This window comes from Apiospora marii, assembly GCF_038362585.1.
Source record: "Apiospora marii strain CBS 49790 chromosome Unknown utg000005l_segment0_segment0, whole genome shotgun sequence".
NCBI classification, from domain to species: Eukaryota; Fungi; Ascomycota; class Sordariomycetes; order Amphisphaeriales; family Apiosporaceae; genus Apiospora; species Apiospora marii.
In genome coordinates this window covers 436,005-452,117 of record NW_027117377.1, presented here as the reverse complement: position 1 = coordinate 452,117, position 16,113 = coordinate 436,005, and the positions used below count along the sequence as shown (strand labels likewise).

The 16,113-nt window shown below is 54.9% G+C and overlaps 7 protein-coding genes across 7 annotated transcripts; 3 read left to right on the top strand and 4 right to left on the bottom strand.

The window, feature by feature from the left end:
- Positions 1-1,371: 1,371 nt before the first annotated feature.
- Positions 1,372-3,583, top strand: PG985_008058 (uncharacterized protein; the record flags this gene model as incomplete). The annotated part of the gene is made up of 2 exons (XM_066827826.1): positions 1,372-1,701; positions 1,769-3,583. The coding sequence occupies 2 exons, from the start codon at positions 1,372-1,374 to the stop codon at positions 3,581-3,583; spliced, it is 2,145 nt and encodes a 714-aa protein (XP_066682738.1).
- A 2,668-nt stretch (positions 3,584-6,251) lies between these two features.
- On the top strand, positions 6,252-6,759 carry PG985_008057 (uncharacterized protein; the record flags this gene model as incomplete). The annotated part of the gene is made up of 2 exons (XM_066827825.1): positions 6,252-6,262; positions 6,456-6,759. 2 exons carry the CDS (start codon positions 6,252-6,254, stop codon positions 6,757-6,759), a joined length of 315 nt encoding a protein of 104 aa, XP_066682737.1.
- Positions 6,760-6,783: 24 nt separating this feature from the next.
- On the bottom strand, positions 6,784-7,089 carry PG985_008056 (uncharacterized protein; the record flags this gene model as incomplete). The annotated part of the gene is made up of 2 exons (XM_066827824.1): positions 6,784-6,970; positions 7,076-7,089. The coding sequence occupies 2 exons, from the start codon at positions 7,087-7,089 to the stop codon at positions 6,784-6,786; spliced, it is 201 nt and encodes a 66-aa protein (XP_066682736.1).
- A 1,374-nt stretch (positions 7,090-8,463) lies between these two features.
- On the top strand, positions 8,464-9,050 carry PG985_008055 (uncharacterized protein; the record flags this gene model as incomplete). The annotated part of the gene is made up of 2 exons (XM_066827823.1): positions 8,464-8,591; positions 8,678-9,050. The coding sequence occupies 2 exons, from the start codon at positions 8,464-8,466 to the stop codon at positions 9,048-9,050; spliced, it is 501 nt and encodes a 166-aa protein (XP_066682735.1).
- Positions 9,051-9,499: 449 nt separating this feature from the next.
- PG985_008054 (uncharacterized protein) lies at positions 9,500-10,480 on the bottom strand (the record flags this gene model as incomplete). The annotated part of the gene is made up of 1 exon (XM_066827822.1): positions 9,500-10,480. One exon carries the CDS (start codon positions 10,478-10,480, stop codon positions 9,500-9,502), a length of 981 nt encoding a protein of 326 aa, XP_066682734.1.
- Positions 10,481-10,831: 351 nt separating this feature from the next.
- Positions 10,832-12,085, bottom strand: PG985_008053 (uncharacterized protein; the record flags this gene model as incomplete). The annotated part of the gene is made up of 1 exon (XM_066827821.1): positions 10,832-12,085. One exon carries the CDS (start codon positions 12,083-12,085, stop codon positions 10,832-10,834), a length of 1,254 nt encoding a protein of 417 aa, XP_066682733.1.
- A 1,079-nt stretch (positions 12,086-13,164) lies between these two features.
- Positions 13,165-15,889, bottom strand: PG985_008052 (uncharacterized protein; the record flags this gene model as incomplete). Its single annotated transcript, XM_066827820.1, has 2 exons — positions 13,165-14,943; positions 14,987-15,889. 2 exons carry the CDS (start codon positions 15,887-15,889, stop codon positions 13,165-13,167), a joined length of 2,682 nt encoding a protein of 893 aa, XP_066682732.1.
- Between the last annotated feature and the right edge of the window lie 224 nt (positions 15,890-16,113).

Sequence of the window (16,113 nt, the reverse complement as noted above, 5' to 3'; positions counted from 1 at the left end):
GCCAGCCGGCCAATTTGCTGCAAATGCGCTCGCGTTTTTTCCAATAATGGCACCTTGGGGTGGTATCCAGCGACGGTTGGGTAGATTGTGGAAGGCAGAAACACCCTAAACCACATACATGCTGACCGAGACACGACAGCAAAGAGGTGTGCAATCGTCGATACATACCTCTCTCTTCTGCATCAGAGTGCTGACAGTCGGTACAGAACAGGAGCTCTACTGTCTACTTAACCTACTCCACAAACACAGGCGACCGGGCATTGGCTGACATGTTGATGGTGCAGTGGTTGTTGGCGTCTGTGGTTTCTCCACACTCGGCGTTGACACGCTGTTCCACGCACGCCCCCCAAAAGGGCCAAAAGATGTCCCGTTGCTCTCAAACCTGCAACCCACGAAACCGACTGACCGACACCAGCCCAGGGTGTGGGCCTCGTCATCTCACCACCACACCCCCTATGTAACCCTCCTAACAGTACGAGGGTGGGAACATGCAGCGTCTCTCGAACAAGCCATTTACGGAATGGCAGTTTGCAAATTTCCGTTTCGACCCAAACCACACACACTAACCGACCTAGCAGCTCGGCATCCAATACGGCGGTCCCTGCCCATCCTGCCCAAGCAAGCTGCAATGCTGCTGCCAATCCCTTCCCTAGAGCCTGGCAGCCTGCCTAGTACCTACCTAGGTGCTAGCCATGCTAGGTACCTTGGAGCTGACGGAGCCAAGCCAGGCCTCGTAAATTGACTGCATACACACTATGTACAAGCCCATACGTACCCGCCATGTTATACCCATGCCTTACGGGACTGGGTCCCAGGCAAGTCAAGTCTTGAGAACCTGACCTGACTTTGACCCGCTCTCCATGGGTGTGCCCGCCCAAAAGCCTCATCGGGTTCACTGGTACATAATCCTTTGCTTGTCCCAGTCTCGGCCTCGACCTTTCCACCTGCTTGCTTCTTGTCTTTCATTTGACGCTTCACGCTGATCCAGCATCCGTTGTTCATCCAGCTCCCTCAAAACATTGCTATTGTCCCGCCTGCGAACCCTACCCTGCCAACCGATTCGGCCGGAACAGCTGTGGAGAAAGAACCCACACCCCTTGCTGGTGCGTGAGCAGCCATACCATACATACTGAACCTCGAGATATCCCAACGTCGTCAATCCGGAAGAAGCGAGGCTGTCTTTTATCTCGTCTTATCTTGTCTCAGCTCAAGCTCGAACGACCGCCGTATCATCCTCACCTCGCCTTTCTTTTTACTCTTCTCCTTGCCGTCACACTCGGAGAGCTCATTCGAGTCCTTCGGCATCTTCGGCTCGTACTTGTTGTACCTATCAGTCTAGGTTTAGGCATTGCATCTTGCTTAGTACCCATGATGAACCGGGGCCCCGAGGTGGACTTTGAGATTCAACAGCTCAGGGAAGCACTACGACAGAAGGATTTCCAAACTCAAGCTGCGGTAGAGGCTGCACATAGAGCAAGGCAGGAGTTATGGCAGTATCAAAGTCAATTCCAGCAACCCCAGTCGTCAAGCCCAAGTAATCTTGATGTACCCTCCCCCGTCTGCAATGAGTTCCAGCTATCTGGTGCGTCGCACATGGCCGCGCCCTTTGACCAAGATGACGCTGCCTCGAGACGGAGTTGTCAGGGGCAAGCTCCCATTGCTACCCAACATGTTGCTGTCCAGAACACCCCACGATCATCTGTAAGAGAAGAACTATTACTAGGTTCACGCATGGAGACCCGAGTAGACATCTGACAGGATATTACAGATACGAACCAACCAAGATCACCCCATTGTGAAACGTCCGAGAACAATGTCTCAACAGGCTCCCCGGGCGCATCAGATGGACCGCTCCACCTCAAATCCATCAACGCGATCTGCCGGAGCCGGGCCTTTCGTCGGCGGCCCAATCACTCCGCCCCCAAAGCCCAACGGGCCAACAATGATGACGACAAACAACAGTGGAAACATGTATGAGTACATGGGCCAAGAGGACGCCGCCAACACCTATACATCCTACCCCAATGGCATCCCGATAAATCGAGCGCATTCCATGCGGAGACACCGCTCCGACATGCCAACTGTCAATGAGTCCATCATCATGGATCCCGCGGCTTACATCGCCATGCTTCCTGCCGATGAAGAAAACTACCTGCCCTCGTCTATGCCTACGCACAACCAATTCGACGTGGACTTTGCCCAGTACAACAACGGCAACGCCTCGGTCTGCGGCTCGATGACGTCGGCACCTACCCTGGAAACGGCCATGAGTCGCGACAACAGCTCCTTTGGCAACCCATCGATTTCGCATGCCATGGACAGAGTCAACATCCAATCCCAGCAAAGCTTCACTGGCATGATGCCGCCAATGGAGAGTCCCCAGACCTCCCTCATGGGCAGTGGCGGCAACTCCCCACTCGGGAAACGAAGTGCGCCCCACGACGAAGACTTACTCGCCGTCGGATCAAATCTCGATGGGCAGTACTACTCTAGTTCGGCCCCAATGGACACGCTCCTCGTCTCGCAAGACATGTCCCGGTCCGCCTCCAACGCCAGCATGTGCAGCATCAAGTCGGCGTCTTCTCTCAGCGCCCGCGCCAAGGAGACTCTGCAGCAGCAGAACGCGCGCAGCAAGAGCACGCTCCTCAAACCCAAGCCGGCCTCCGAACTCAAGGCCAGCGAGTCGCAGCAAAACGCCAAGAAGGACGGCAAGGCAGCCATCACCAAGGCCAAGTACGTGCGGCCCAAGCAGCCCAAGGTCTTCTGCAATGAATGCAGTGAGCACCCGGAAGGATTCCGCGGCGACCATGAGCTCCGACGCCATCGCGATGCCAAGCACCCTCAGCAGGGCGTCGTGAAAAAGTGGATCTGTGTTGACCCCCATTCGGTCGGTCTCCCCATCGGCGTGCCCGTCGTCAACCCCCTCAACAAGTGCAAAGCCTGCACGTCGAGGAAGAAGTACGGCGCGTACTACAATGCTGCCGCGCATCTGCGCCGCACCCACTTCAAGGAGAAGCCTTCGCGAGCCAAGAACAAGTCGGGCGGTGGGCCTCGCAGCGAAGAGGAGAAGCGCGGCGGAAAGGGCGGCGGCGACTGGCCCCCGATGCCTGAGCTCAAGAACTGGATGAAGGAGATCTACGTGCATCAAGACGAGCTCGAGGCCGAGGAAGACGAGGAGGTTGAGGACGAGGCCAACAACGGTGCCGGTGCCCCTCTGCCGCATACGGAGGTGGAGCTTGCTAGCATTGGCTCTGTCCACCATGACTACGCCAGCAAGATGCCGGAGACGGTGCTGACCGAGATCGACTGCGGCTTCAACCCGGCCGAGACCATCAACATCAACCCCGACACTATGCCGCTTTACACCAACCACATTCCCCTCTCGTCGGCCAACTTCGACTTTGCAGGCTCGCCCATGAGCCCCAACTTCATGGCGTACATGGCGGCGCATAACCAAATGAACGCACCGCCGCAGTACGGCAGCGTCGTGTCGAGCAACGATACCGTGACTCCCATGACGGCCTTCAATGACGCCACCGACAACTTCGAGGAGATGCACTTCGACATGGCATATCCGCAGTAATGGGGCCGCGTTTCCACTTCGAACCTCCCGCACGATGGCGCCCGTTTCACCTCCGTCTCTTTTCCTCCTTTTACTTTCTCTCATAATACCGCCTTACGGGTCGACTATGATGGATTGTCTGCTCTATCTCTCCGGCTCCAGTTCAACTTTTGCATGATGATGAACGACAAATGCAACGAAACCAACACGAAGGAATCTCGACCGGCCTTGACCAAAGCCGTCGCCAATCGTTTACACCTATTCAACTGGTGCCTACCGGAGTTTAAGCTTCTCGTTTTCTGATTTCAGTTTCGCGCCGCGCAAATGTTTCCAAGTTACTGCTTTAATTGCTATTTTTATTGGTTCTTGCTTTTCTGTTTACCAGGGGCGGGCGGACGTGGTCTTTTTTACCGTGCGGATACGTTTTTTTACCACCACCGCTTTGCTGGCCAGGGGAAGAAGAAGGCCACATGCGCAACAGCAGCAAGCCCCCATCTGATTGATGATCAGGCGGCTCAATCTCGTCTGTCGCAAGACAGGACGAGCAGATGTATCACATTACCAAACGTTTTTTACAGCTTTACCTCGTCTCCTCGTGGATGAGGTATCGCTCGGAAGAAGGAAAGAAAGAAAGAGGCTGTTGTAGAAGGGAAACTTGGATAGGCGACTCAAAATCAAGCGGACAAAAGTGGGAAATGGGCATAAGGCGGGGTTTACGGGGAGCATTAGCGATCTGGCGTTTTGGGGAAGCAGCTTTTTTGAGATTTTTTCTTTCTCTCTTCTTTTTCCTTCGCAAACTTGCATACATCGGGGTTTAGGTGTTGTGGAACGCTGCGACCGGCCTGAGGCTCAGACGGGAGATATGTCAAGCTGCCAGTGTCAAAATTGGTTGGTGGTCGCACGCGACAGCAGGGAGATACTGGGTACTGGGTACGGGGTTGGGATTGGGGGACAAAGAACATGAGAAAAGATGGGGGAACTACACCATATTGTATTAATCCCTTAATCGGTTGTTGACAAAGTTGGGGTACTCTCTCTCATTCTCATGGGAGAGAGTTGCTAGCACATGGCGGTCGTCGTTTCGGCTCGACGACGACCGACGTGCTGCAATTAAGCATGCCCACCTTTCTTTCACCCGCCGCAATCTGGTCGCTTGAGAGAAGCGAGGATGCTAGCGGAGCGTGAGATGGTGAGGTGTGCTTGCCAACGTCAGTCAAACCAAAAATCAAAACCTGTTACTATTTTTCTAAACCATTGCTTGAACTTTCGACTTGACTTCGTGATGCCTGATTAGGTACTTGGTGAGAGAGAAGACTCTGACCTTCCAATACTTGAATTGTCATCGTTTATTGGGCACTTGTATCTTGAGATAGAGGGTGGTAGCACCCATTTACATTTCAATTAAAAAAGCCTTCACTTCCAATAATAGAAACACCTTTCCAATGAAACCAACTTCCAATATGCAGTGGTGATGGCCGCCTGGCTAAAGTTGCTTGTCGTCCCGGTAAGGCTGGCTGTTGCAAGGGTGCTGTAAGCGCGGATGCGGGGTGAGGTCACCAACAACCAACTGGTAGCTGCCCATCCGTACTAACGGGTAGCGGTCGATTGATTATCGCAACACCTGCTTACTCCCCCCATTCCCATTAAGCCCGACGACTTGTGATAGTAATAAAACGTCAGGTATTGGAATCTTTAACCGAGTATACCTTCTGTCTCATATAATCGTATCTCATTTGATACCGACATTGGGATCCATCTCCGCTTTTTGGAGAGTGATTGACTGACTGTCGGAGTGTCGGACCCCCACCACCACCACCACCAATTTCAATTATCCATTGCCGCCCAGCCGCCGAGTCACCTCACCCAAGCGCGGCTGCCCAATCTTGTTGGCCCCAACTGGGCGGAACAGAGAGACAAGGAAGTGATAGTGATTTAGGCCGCATTTCGTCCAAGATAATTTAAAAACACCATCAATCATCCCACATCCCACGACCTTGGCCTCGCATTCTCCAATGTCACATTACCATCTTTTGCTGACACTTTTCTGTTAGCTCCCCATCGGATGCGGGTTGGCTGCAGCAAGGGGGTGCGGCCGTCGGGCTGGGTCCCTACTGGCCGCGGCTCGAAAGACCCATCCATTTATCCCTTGCTGCCAGCCACACACACCGGCTTCCACCCTCTCCACCTTGTCCTGGCCCCCAATCGGATGTGTGTCGTTGGGTCGAAACAGGCAATGACGGGATGAAGAAGGCAGATGGTTCAAATTGAAACATGGGAGCCGATGTTACCTTGATACGCCATTGAAACGTAGGTCCCATCCAGAAATAGGCAATCGGAACCGTCGAAACGTTGGCGACGGAACGAGACATGCATATTCATAGGTCATGTGCGCTATAGGGCTACTCACTCGGTCAAGGACGTGTACTCAACCGTGGTGGTCTCGAGGCACGACTTGGGTTGCAGCTGTTGGTACAGGAACATTGGGTAAGTGAGCAGTATTACTACATTTGGCAGTTATTGCATGCTCGCAGACATCCACCCGCTCGTCACGCCCTGACCGGCGAATGACTTTACCTGTCCACGTCGGCTCTAGATGTACATCCTCGACTCGGTGTCTGACCGGTGCCACTACTATTTGTCAGTCAGTCCTGTCATTGCTTCGTGAAAAGGTAGGAAAACTGTTATGCCAATGGCGTGGGGGTAAGTGACTCACATCGCACCTCTAACTCATCCAGATCGTAAACGCTGTATGTAATATGCATTCAAGAACCCCGTCACCAGCACCACGGCCCCGCGCGGCGCCAACCCTTTGTAGCAGATTTTGTAATCTGCCGTCGACACAAGATTGAGGACGAACATGCCTTCATCTCCGCCCTCCTTACGCACGGGGTAGGCGTACTGGAGCGCCGTGTCGGCGTGACGGCGAAGGTCTTCTTCTGCTGGGTCTCGTTGTCGCCGAGCTCAAAGACGAGATCCAATTAGTGGTCGCGCACCATGCGGGACCACGGCGAGAGAAGGCGGTCGGGCGTGTAGCCGCCGTCAGATCGCGGGCCAAGGCCGAGGACGCCGTCGCAGAGCACCCAGAGGTAGATTCCATGAGAATAGGCCTCACCCACCACAACAAAGGGCTAGCTGGTTACTCCACCTCCGTTGACACGAGAAGTATCCTCAGCGACGGGCTCGGGGAGCTCAACTAAGTCCCGATCCACGGAGCGCCGGCCTCAGTCGCTGAGCGCGGCCGTGGAGGTCTTGTTCGGGTAATAAAGCTGCAGACTGTCGCGTTTCCATGGTTGCAAGTCATTGGACGCGTTCGGGACGAACAGGGTGTCCCACATCACGTCGACGAGGAGCTGGGAGGGCTGGTATGGGGTGCCCGCCGCGTTGGTAATCAAACCTTTTAAGTCCGTGCTGTTGGTTGGTGGTTGGGATTCCCGTCAGTCAAGAGAGAGTCCCTATTCTTGCTTTATGGAGGGGGTAATAGGAAGATTCACTTTGTGAAAGGTATTTGCGTACCCATATGTCAACATCCTGTACCGAAGTCGAATCGTCGAAGAGCACGTCCTGTTTAGATCGCGATATGAGCGGGCGGGCGGCTGGGGCTGGATCAGCAGGCCACAGTGTGGTCAAACACGGCACCCTGAGCATGCGCCCCAGAGACTAACGACAGTAGAAGTGGTTGAATCGACATGGCTATTACAGCTATTCTGAATACATGCTCTATAGCGATGGTTTCTGATGCTGGTTTGATATAACTACACTCTGGATGCAGTGTCGTCTCGCGGGGAAATAAACATTCCCATTGAGAAGCCACCTGCGTCTTGAACCCATGCAGTTGGTCACGTCATGGGGATCAACATGCAGTTAGTACGCCCAGGGTACTTCAACGTGTCTGCCTAAAGTAGACGGACCAATCGTGACCTGAAACCAAGAGCCCAGCATATCAACCAAATACGTGGGTTTCTCCGGACAGAGCATCCCGTACAATCAAGCTCCAACATCTCGATGTCCTTGACATGAATAATATGCCATGTATCAGGGTCGATGATCCTAGTCTTCACATTCATAAGTGTAGGCTCAGAAATGAGTTGTGGGGTGATGAGGTTTTGGGGTCTCTCCTACCCGCGGTGTCTACAGATCAGACAATTAAAACCTTTTCGTTCATCTATCATGATCGTCTAAGCCGAGTATGACGTCCATCGTGGCCTCCTCGTTCCAAATGCGACCCAGACGTCTCAAAGAACGCAGGCAAAGACAGGCAGCCAGTCGCTCTTGCCGGAATCCCCCATTATACCACGTTGGGGGCAGTACTCCGTCACACAATGACCTGGATCTGTGTGCAACGACAACATGGCAACGACCGACAATGATGTGATATTGAGTCTGGCTATTCCTCCCCTCGTGAAAGGTGTTTCGATTTTTCAGGGTCCTTCCTCGACTAAACCTTCCCTCCGGTTGACCGCCTCGTGTGGTCCATGGTCACGCGGGTACCCCAGGCGTAACGTAGCTACGTCCGTCTTTTGGGTTCGAGCCGATGTGAAGCGTATCACAGTCTGGATCTTGCACGACTCGGTAGAACCTCGTGTGGTAACCCATAGGGGTTCTAGAAGAGAAACAAGGACTGATAACAGCTGATAAGTGTGGTCGCCTTATGACGTGTTTGTGGCCTTATGTGGACTAGACACTTATGGGGACTTGACACCAGATCATCTACATGATAAGGGGCCGAGGAGACGGAAGAGAATCTGAGTTCTATAAATATGCCGTCCGAATCATATGGCGAGGAAGTCGAATACCGTACCAAACTCATCCAAGCATCTGACATATCCCACGAAAATACTTGACAACAAGACTCCTTCAAAAAGGGGCAGTGATAGCTCAACAACGAGCCAGACTTTGCAAAAATGAAGTGCTGTAGTGTGTTACTTCTTGTTCTGTCCTCCATCTCTTCCGCGGCGCCTACGTCCGAGCCTAATGACTTCACCATCGTCAATCTCTACGCTGAAGTCGTCCCACACTCTTCTTCCAGCCGGTATGATACACCTACATCTAGTTTCACTTTGAAAGATTTCCTCTCTAACCGACGGTAAACATCAACAGCTACTCCTTCGACCTCAGCACCAGCACCAACACCATCGCCACCTCGTGCGTCGCGACGCCCCAGACCGCCTCCAACGGGGAGCTGGTCAACGTAACGCGGACTCCCTGCGACGACGACGGCTACACGTGGGCCTGGACCATCGTCACCAGCTCCTCCGACTCTGACGACGCATCTAAATCAGAGATGGAAACGAAGGCAGCAGGCAGGGACGCGGCGAACACGACCTGCAACATCGAGTACTGGTTTGAGGGATCCAGCTACAGCCTCTACGCCTCCCACCACGTGCCAGCCAGCCAGATCGTCTGGACGAACCAGCAGTCGCCCACGGGGAACGTGCAGGCGTACGCGGGGCCGGCCAACTTTACGGTGCCGGTGGCGAGCGTGTACTAGAGAGACGCCATCGGGTAGATTGCAGTCAGGAAATAGGGTGTTGGTGTTTCCCAAGAATGATGATAAGCTTCACACAATTGGATATTTCTACGCATTTAGCAACTAATATTTCTCACGATATTATGAAGAACACGACACATACTTAACTACCGTCCCCCGTTTACGTTGCTCACTTCTGTATTACGGTATGTTGTTATAAAACTCCTAGGGGCGACGGTTACCTTAGGTATCGACTCTCGGTATCAGCATTTACTGTTTTAGGTTAAATACAATGTCTCGAGAGGGGATAGTAGAAATTTCTGGAATAAGCAGTTATTCCATTCCTCGTAAGACACTGGACTAATGTGGAATAAACACTATATATAGAATAGGAAGGAATAAACACCGAAAGTCGCTTAGCCACGATACGCCGGTAGGCGACATTGAGGGATCCAATCGTTTCTGTTCATTTAGCTAGCGTTATTTTCTGGATGCGCTCCGATCTTCTCTTTAAAGAGGGCGAGGAGTCTTATACCAAAGAGTTCTTCAAACCGTTGGGCCCGACCTGAACCTCGACTGGCCGCTTGCTCGCTCGTATCTTTTGGGGGAGGGACCGACGGAGACTCTGCCGCCGAATCCGTAGTAGGTCGAGGCATTCGAAAACGACGATGAGGCAGGTCATAAGGCGGGAGAGGGGGTTCAGTGGGGGCCAGTCGGAGGACGGTGCGGCTGGCGTCGCTGTTGGCGGAAGTCGACGGAAGTGCAGATCGTATGGGCGACGTAGGGCTCGATGCCAGGGCCTCCTTCAACCGGTCGAAGAGGGTAATCGACGTCAGCCGCGCTGCTGCATCGCCCCAGGAACCTGAATCGAAAACATCTCCCAGGGTTTCCATGAGCTGAAAGTCCTCCGTCTGCTCGCTGCTGGTAATGATCTCCACCCGATCTTTGTGCCGTATCGGGCCATGATAAGGGCAATCCAGTACCATGAGAACCTCTGGGTGAAGCCGATTGAGCGTAGCCCGGCGGAGCGCCTCGAAGTCGACCTGGACCTTGTTTCCAAGGTCCTGGTCCTGCATCGGTTGAAGCAGGCACTTGCTTTCTTCGTCGTGGGTGCTGCGGCCGATGTAGAGGAGCATCAATAGATCGTCTTCGTCCTTGGCCATGTTACTGCAAGAGGTGCGCGCCTCCTCACCGTCGGCCGTTTTCAGCAGGCGCCGTTTCGGCATCTTGCCGGTTTCGTTCAGGATGGCATCGGCGAGGGAGAGCTGATTGTTTTGAAACTCGTCCTCGTCCTGTTTCAGTTCTCGTACCGTGACGTTGAATTGGTAGTAGTGGCGGAGGGTGGACTTCAGGCGCTCGACGAGAGTGTCGATGCGAAGGTCCTGGATGGCATCGCTGTCCCAGTAGAGGATGAGTACTCTGACATTCCGTTTCGGATATGGATTACCCATGATGATTTAAGAAGTCGATTGCGCTTCTCGTGAGTCTGATGTTGTTCAGTTTTGTTGTATCTGTTGTGTTGTGTTGTGTTGTGTGCTGTGAGGACGAAGTGGGGCAACACTGTTCTGAACTGCAATGTGGTTGACAGTTATTTCCGATTGTTGATGCCCGTTGCAAATTATTGATGGCTTCCATTCAAGCTTGCCAAGTTGGAAGGAGTCACCTATAAAATACGGGCGACTTGGTCGAAAACATTGCAATAAATCATGTGTGATCAAGTAAGTCGGCAAATTATCGAGTCAAGCCTAGTTGGATCCATCTTGTTCCATTATATCGTACATCTGCACCAAACATCCGATCGACTAGGACATCATCTCAATCGTATTCGCCACCGCATCCCGATCCGTCTCGACCCCCGGCACCTCCTCCTTGACCTCCTCAATCTCCTCCTCCCTCAACTCCTCCCCGACCTCCCCGTCGACCTTGGCCCCGCGAAACGCCCGCCTCAACTCGCACTTTCCCGTACTCCGACCCCCAGCTTTACACTCGGCGCAGTCCTTGCCGTGCCGTATCAGCAGCACGTGCAGCCCGTACTTGTCCTCGGCCGGCACGCGCGCGTCGAGGTGCGCCTGCGCCTGCTCCCGGTTACAGCTCTTATTTTTCGGCAGCCAGCCCAGCAGGCCCGCGAGCCGGTACACGTGCGTATCCACCGCGAAGCTCTCCCGCCGCAGACAGAACAGCAGCACGCAGCTCGCCGTCTTGGGCCCCACGCCCTGGAACCCCAGCATCTCGGCCATGGCGTCCTCGTCCGACTTTTCGAAGAGGTGGTCGAGCGAGTATCTCCCGTAGCGCGCGTGCGCCTGCTCCAGCACCCGCAGGATGGTCCGCGACTTGTTGGCCGCCAGCCCCCCGCTCTGGATCGTCTTCTCCAGCTTCGGCTGGCCCCCCGCGACGATGGCCTCCCATTTGTCGCTCCCCCCGTACACCTCGTCCATGCTCAGCTTGGCGCGCGTGCTGTTGCGGTCGCTCGTGTTCTGCGACAGCACCGTGCGCACCAGCGCGTCCAGCACCGAGGGCGCGTCGCCGCAGCCGGCCCGGTTGGCGGGCGCCGTCGTGATGGGTTCCGAGGGCCGTGTCCTATTCCCGTGCAGCGAGGCTAGGATCCGGTGCGCCAGCTTGCACTCGTCGGGTGTCGGGCGCGCGAAGTCCGGGAAGGGCGAGGCGTTGGCGAATTGGGTATAGGCCTTCAGCTTCCGGGCCTGCAGCTCGGCGGCCTTTTCGTCTTGCGACTTCTTGGGGGTCGACGATGCTGCGTTCTTCTTCGTCTTGCTGGGGCTGGGGCTTTCCGTTTTGATGGCGCGCCGCTTGGTGGGTGGCTCGTCGTCCAGGGAATCTTCGTCCTCCTCTATCACTTCCTTCTTGACGCGCTTGCTCCCTCGCCGGTCGGGGGTGGCCGACGCAGAGGCTATACGCTTCGCGACGCCTCTTGGACTCTCAATTGCCTCCGGTTTGATCTTGACATCTTGCTCTTCCTCCTTTGCGGCCTTGCTGGCGTGTCTCCCACTCCGTCGCAGCGGCACTGTCGCCGTCGTTGCGCTAGCTGTAGCTCTCGCCATGGTCTGTAGCTGTCTTCCAGTTCCCAAGAATGGTAAAACACGTCGTCTCACAGTCAATGCAGCTCGAAACATATATATAAATTCTCATGTAAGGTAAGCACAAGGAAAATGGTTATGTGCTTGAGACAAGTCGAATACAAGTCGAACGGGCGCTGGGCATCTCGACTGGCGAAACTGTCACAGAATCCAAGTGGTGATGTCACCGGATCTGGGGCCAAATCGGTCCCTGCGTTAGCGTGGGGGAACAAGATCGACCGACGACCTGGGGAAAAGAAATTCGGGGACGCGTTTGCTCCCACTCAGCCCCAGACGCCAATTGCGAAATCTCAAATTTCGATACCGATGGTTGAATGCCCTGGTTTACGGGTCATTCCGTTGGATAGTGATTCTCAAAAAGACGATTGGACTTATCGAAGTCGCCTAAAACCAATGTAAAACCCAAAGATGACAGGCGTAGGCAGTTCTTTCAACCGACGTTTTTAGTGGCCTGTTCCATTGTGTTTGAGGCACTTAATCGCATCCGGCCAGGCGTCCAGTACAGTACCAGGTCAACTAACTACCAGCATACATAGGCACACAATGCACTTCAGTTCCCAAGTCACTCAGCTCAATGCCTAGTATGTAAGTAGTCATGAGAACGTATAGAATAATATTTCTATATCTAGGTGCGTACACCTAATGCGACCGTACTGACTTTCCAGCGCGAGCCTTTTCTCTTTTTGTTGGATGCCAATCTTGCTTTCAAATTTGATGTTTGTTTTCCACACGCCGACCGACCGACCCAAAAGGCCCAATTGAACCCGCCAAGCCCCTGTCCTGTCCCCCCCAGCTAAAAATGGCAAACCCCCCATTACGCCCAATTTTGATCAGTGTCGTGTCGTAACCTAAGCCAAAAACACAAAACAATGCTTGCTTGCTTGCTCTCCACGATGGCACGCTTCGATGCGAATCGACCATGCTTGCGCATGTCTTTGTAAAAATGTAAATAAAAATCCACGCCGTCATCCCGGAGTCTCGCCACCTTTGGGCCATGCCAAAAGCCCGAATATCAATACAATTCATCACCCCTCTCCACTGCCTCACGCCACGTTCTTCTTGAGCCCGCTCATCCGGCCCAGTCCCAACCACTTCGATCGCCTGCTCGCGGCGCTCTGCGGTGTACTCGGGACCATATCCGAACCAGCCGTCATCGGCGTGCCAACCTCCTCCGTCTCAGCGATGCCAAGGGTGTTGATCGGTGGAGGCGCCCGGTTCCGTTGGATCGGCGGCGGCGTCGCGCTCGTCAAGTCGTCTTCCATCGCCTCGGGCGGCCGGAAGGCCCACGGTCGAGCCGGCGGTGGCGGCACGCTCATCCTCCCCGATCGATTCGACTGCCGCGGCGACGGCTCAACTGGTTGCTGTTGGTCGTCGACTGCAGCAGCGCCTCGGCGGAAGAGTCCATTGAGCCCGCTAAACGCTCTAGATCTCGTCGGCTGTCCCGCAATCGGGGGATACTGGTTCCGCTTCGAGACGGGCAGAGCGCCAGCTTGACCCTGTTGCTGCATCGGCTGATGCTGCTGTTGCAGACGGGGCGCTGGCACCGAGGAGTCGATGCTGCTGCTTCTTGCTCGTCCCGCCCCATTGCCAAAACTAACCTTGCGCACGGGGTTCATCCTAAGTTTCCCTGCTGAAGGAGTCATGGTCATGGTATTGGAGCTCGCAGTCATACTTCCCGTACGCGCATGCAGACTCGACCTACGTGTAGGTGGTGTGATACCACCCTCCGCCTCGTCGGGAGCCGGTGCCTGGAACGTGCCCGTTTCCGAGTAAGCCATCGGGGTTGACGCTGCGTCCACAGATTCTCGTTTCAATCCCGCGGCAGGCGAGCTGACCAGCCCGCTCCTCTCCATCTCCCCGAAAACCGCTTCCGTCTTCCAGCCACCGTCCGGGAAGCTGAAGAGGTCCGGCGACGGCTTTCCTGTTTTGCGAGAATGAGGCGGCATACCAAGATCTCCATCGTCGCCCTTGGAACCTTCACGCATCCAGTAGTCGAAGTCGCTATCCTCATCCTCGGAGTAGGCCTCGGCCCCACCATCCGAGTCCTCCGAATCCGACGACCAATCGTCCGCTCTGGCTCGCGACGATGTGGTTTCGCATGCCGAGTGCGGCCGAGGTGGTAAGAGGTGGGCGTACTGGCTGTGATTTGCAAAACGGTTGGCGCTGGGCTGTTGTAGAGGCTCATCCCGGCGACTATTGAAGGCGGTAGTCGAAGCTGGTTGGGAAATCTGAGAGGATGCGTTACCTCCTCTCCCGTCAACTGACGATGCGAGCGAGTATTGGCCCGAGGACGCTTTGGAACGCGCATCGAAGACACTAGTCTGTGGTGTACTTCTATGGTCATACGACAAGGTGTCGTTCGAGTTGTGGTATCGACGAAGCGTGTTGGTGGACACGGTATCGGGTGTGGGAGGTAATGCTCGGGATGCTGCCAAGTCCCTCTCGGTCGGCGTCGATGTCATCACCCGTCGAAGTGCCTCTCTCTTTTCTTGTTTAGTCTTAATCTGCGCCGCGGCCTGTGAATGTCGCGCAGATGGCGACATCTTGATGCTGTTGCTACTGCCTCGACTCGCGATGGAAGGTCTTCGCATCTGGCCGCCAGAAGCTAGTCGCGACTCCAGTCTTTCTAATTGCTGGAGGGGAGATGGCATGTCGACCAAGGTGCCGAGCGACTGGAGCGGCGAGGGAAAGCCGGCACTGCTCTTGAAAGCGCCATTACCCGTCCTCGATGCACTGCTGCCTCTTTGGCACTCCCAGCTCGGCTGCTTGGCTGGAGTCGGCAAGTCTTCGATCTTATCGTCGGAGAAGTCCAGTGGGTGGGGCTGCGGGGGAGGCAAAGATCTTATCCTTGCCGCCGCCGTAGACACTCGTGAAGGAGCTCTCGCTCAGTACGCTGAGGCTGGGGCTAGTAATCCTAGCAAGCTCGCTGGGATCAGCGCTGGACTGTGAGACCTTGCGCAGGTGGAAGATGCTGCTTTTGTTGTTGAGAATGACGTTTCGCAGATTCTCTGTATGCTCGCTGCGTTCCGACATGAAACTGGGCATCCGGTCCAAGACCTTATCGTTGTCAACATCGAGTGCGCCCGGGAAACGCTCGGCTTTTGGCGTGGAAGCGGCTGGCTCCTCCAGGTCGGGTTCATCGTTGCGCGAGTGTCGGTACGTCCCGTCGGCCTCGACCTGCCGTACCATTTCTCTCTCCAAGAGGAGATCCCCTACTCTCTTCTCCAAGCCCATGATGAGGCTAATAGCCTCTTTAAGGGCTACGTCGCGCTTATTCAGTTCGGACCAGACGTTCTCGTTCAGCTCCATCAACTCAGCTTGATCCCTCTGTAATGTGGCGTTTCTCTGCTCCAATGCATTCTGCCGCTCCCTTCGATGGTACAGTTCAACCTTCAGGTCGAAGTTCTGTTTGTGTAAAGTCGACAGAGTCTGTATGGGTAGACTGTTAGCATCGTAGACGTCCCCAGCTGTCTCCAGTTGGTATGATAACGGGGCATTGCTCACCTTTTCCATTTCTTTGGCGCCATATCCTTTCTGGCTGTCGGCCTCGTCGCCACTAGCCGAACGTGGCCGCGGTCCCATGGCTGTCGTGCTCCTCCGCAAGGGCGAGCTGCTCACATCATCATCTCGGAATCCTCCAGTCGGCGTGTTTCGACCTGTGCTGGTCCTTGGGGAGTTCCTAGCGCCATCCTGCCTCTCCTGCTGCAGCCTTTCCTGGAGATAGCTGGATATGGCTGGGATCCTGTTGGGCCTCGCGTCATCGCTCATTTCTCTTGCCAATCGTGAAGGCGGCCTGGTGTTTGTCGCACTGACGTTGGAGCTGGCGCAGCGAGAATGGTGGTGCTTGTGAACCGGGTGAGACTGCGATGGCCACCCAGGAGAAGAGGTTTGAGATAGGGAGCTGTTTGTGCTTCTCGAGGTACCCTGGGTGTTCGAAGAATGGCTAGTAGCGATGCTCGAACTGGAAAAGGCCCGGGGGTGGGAAGAGTGAC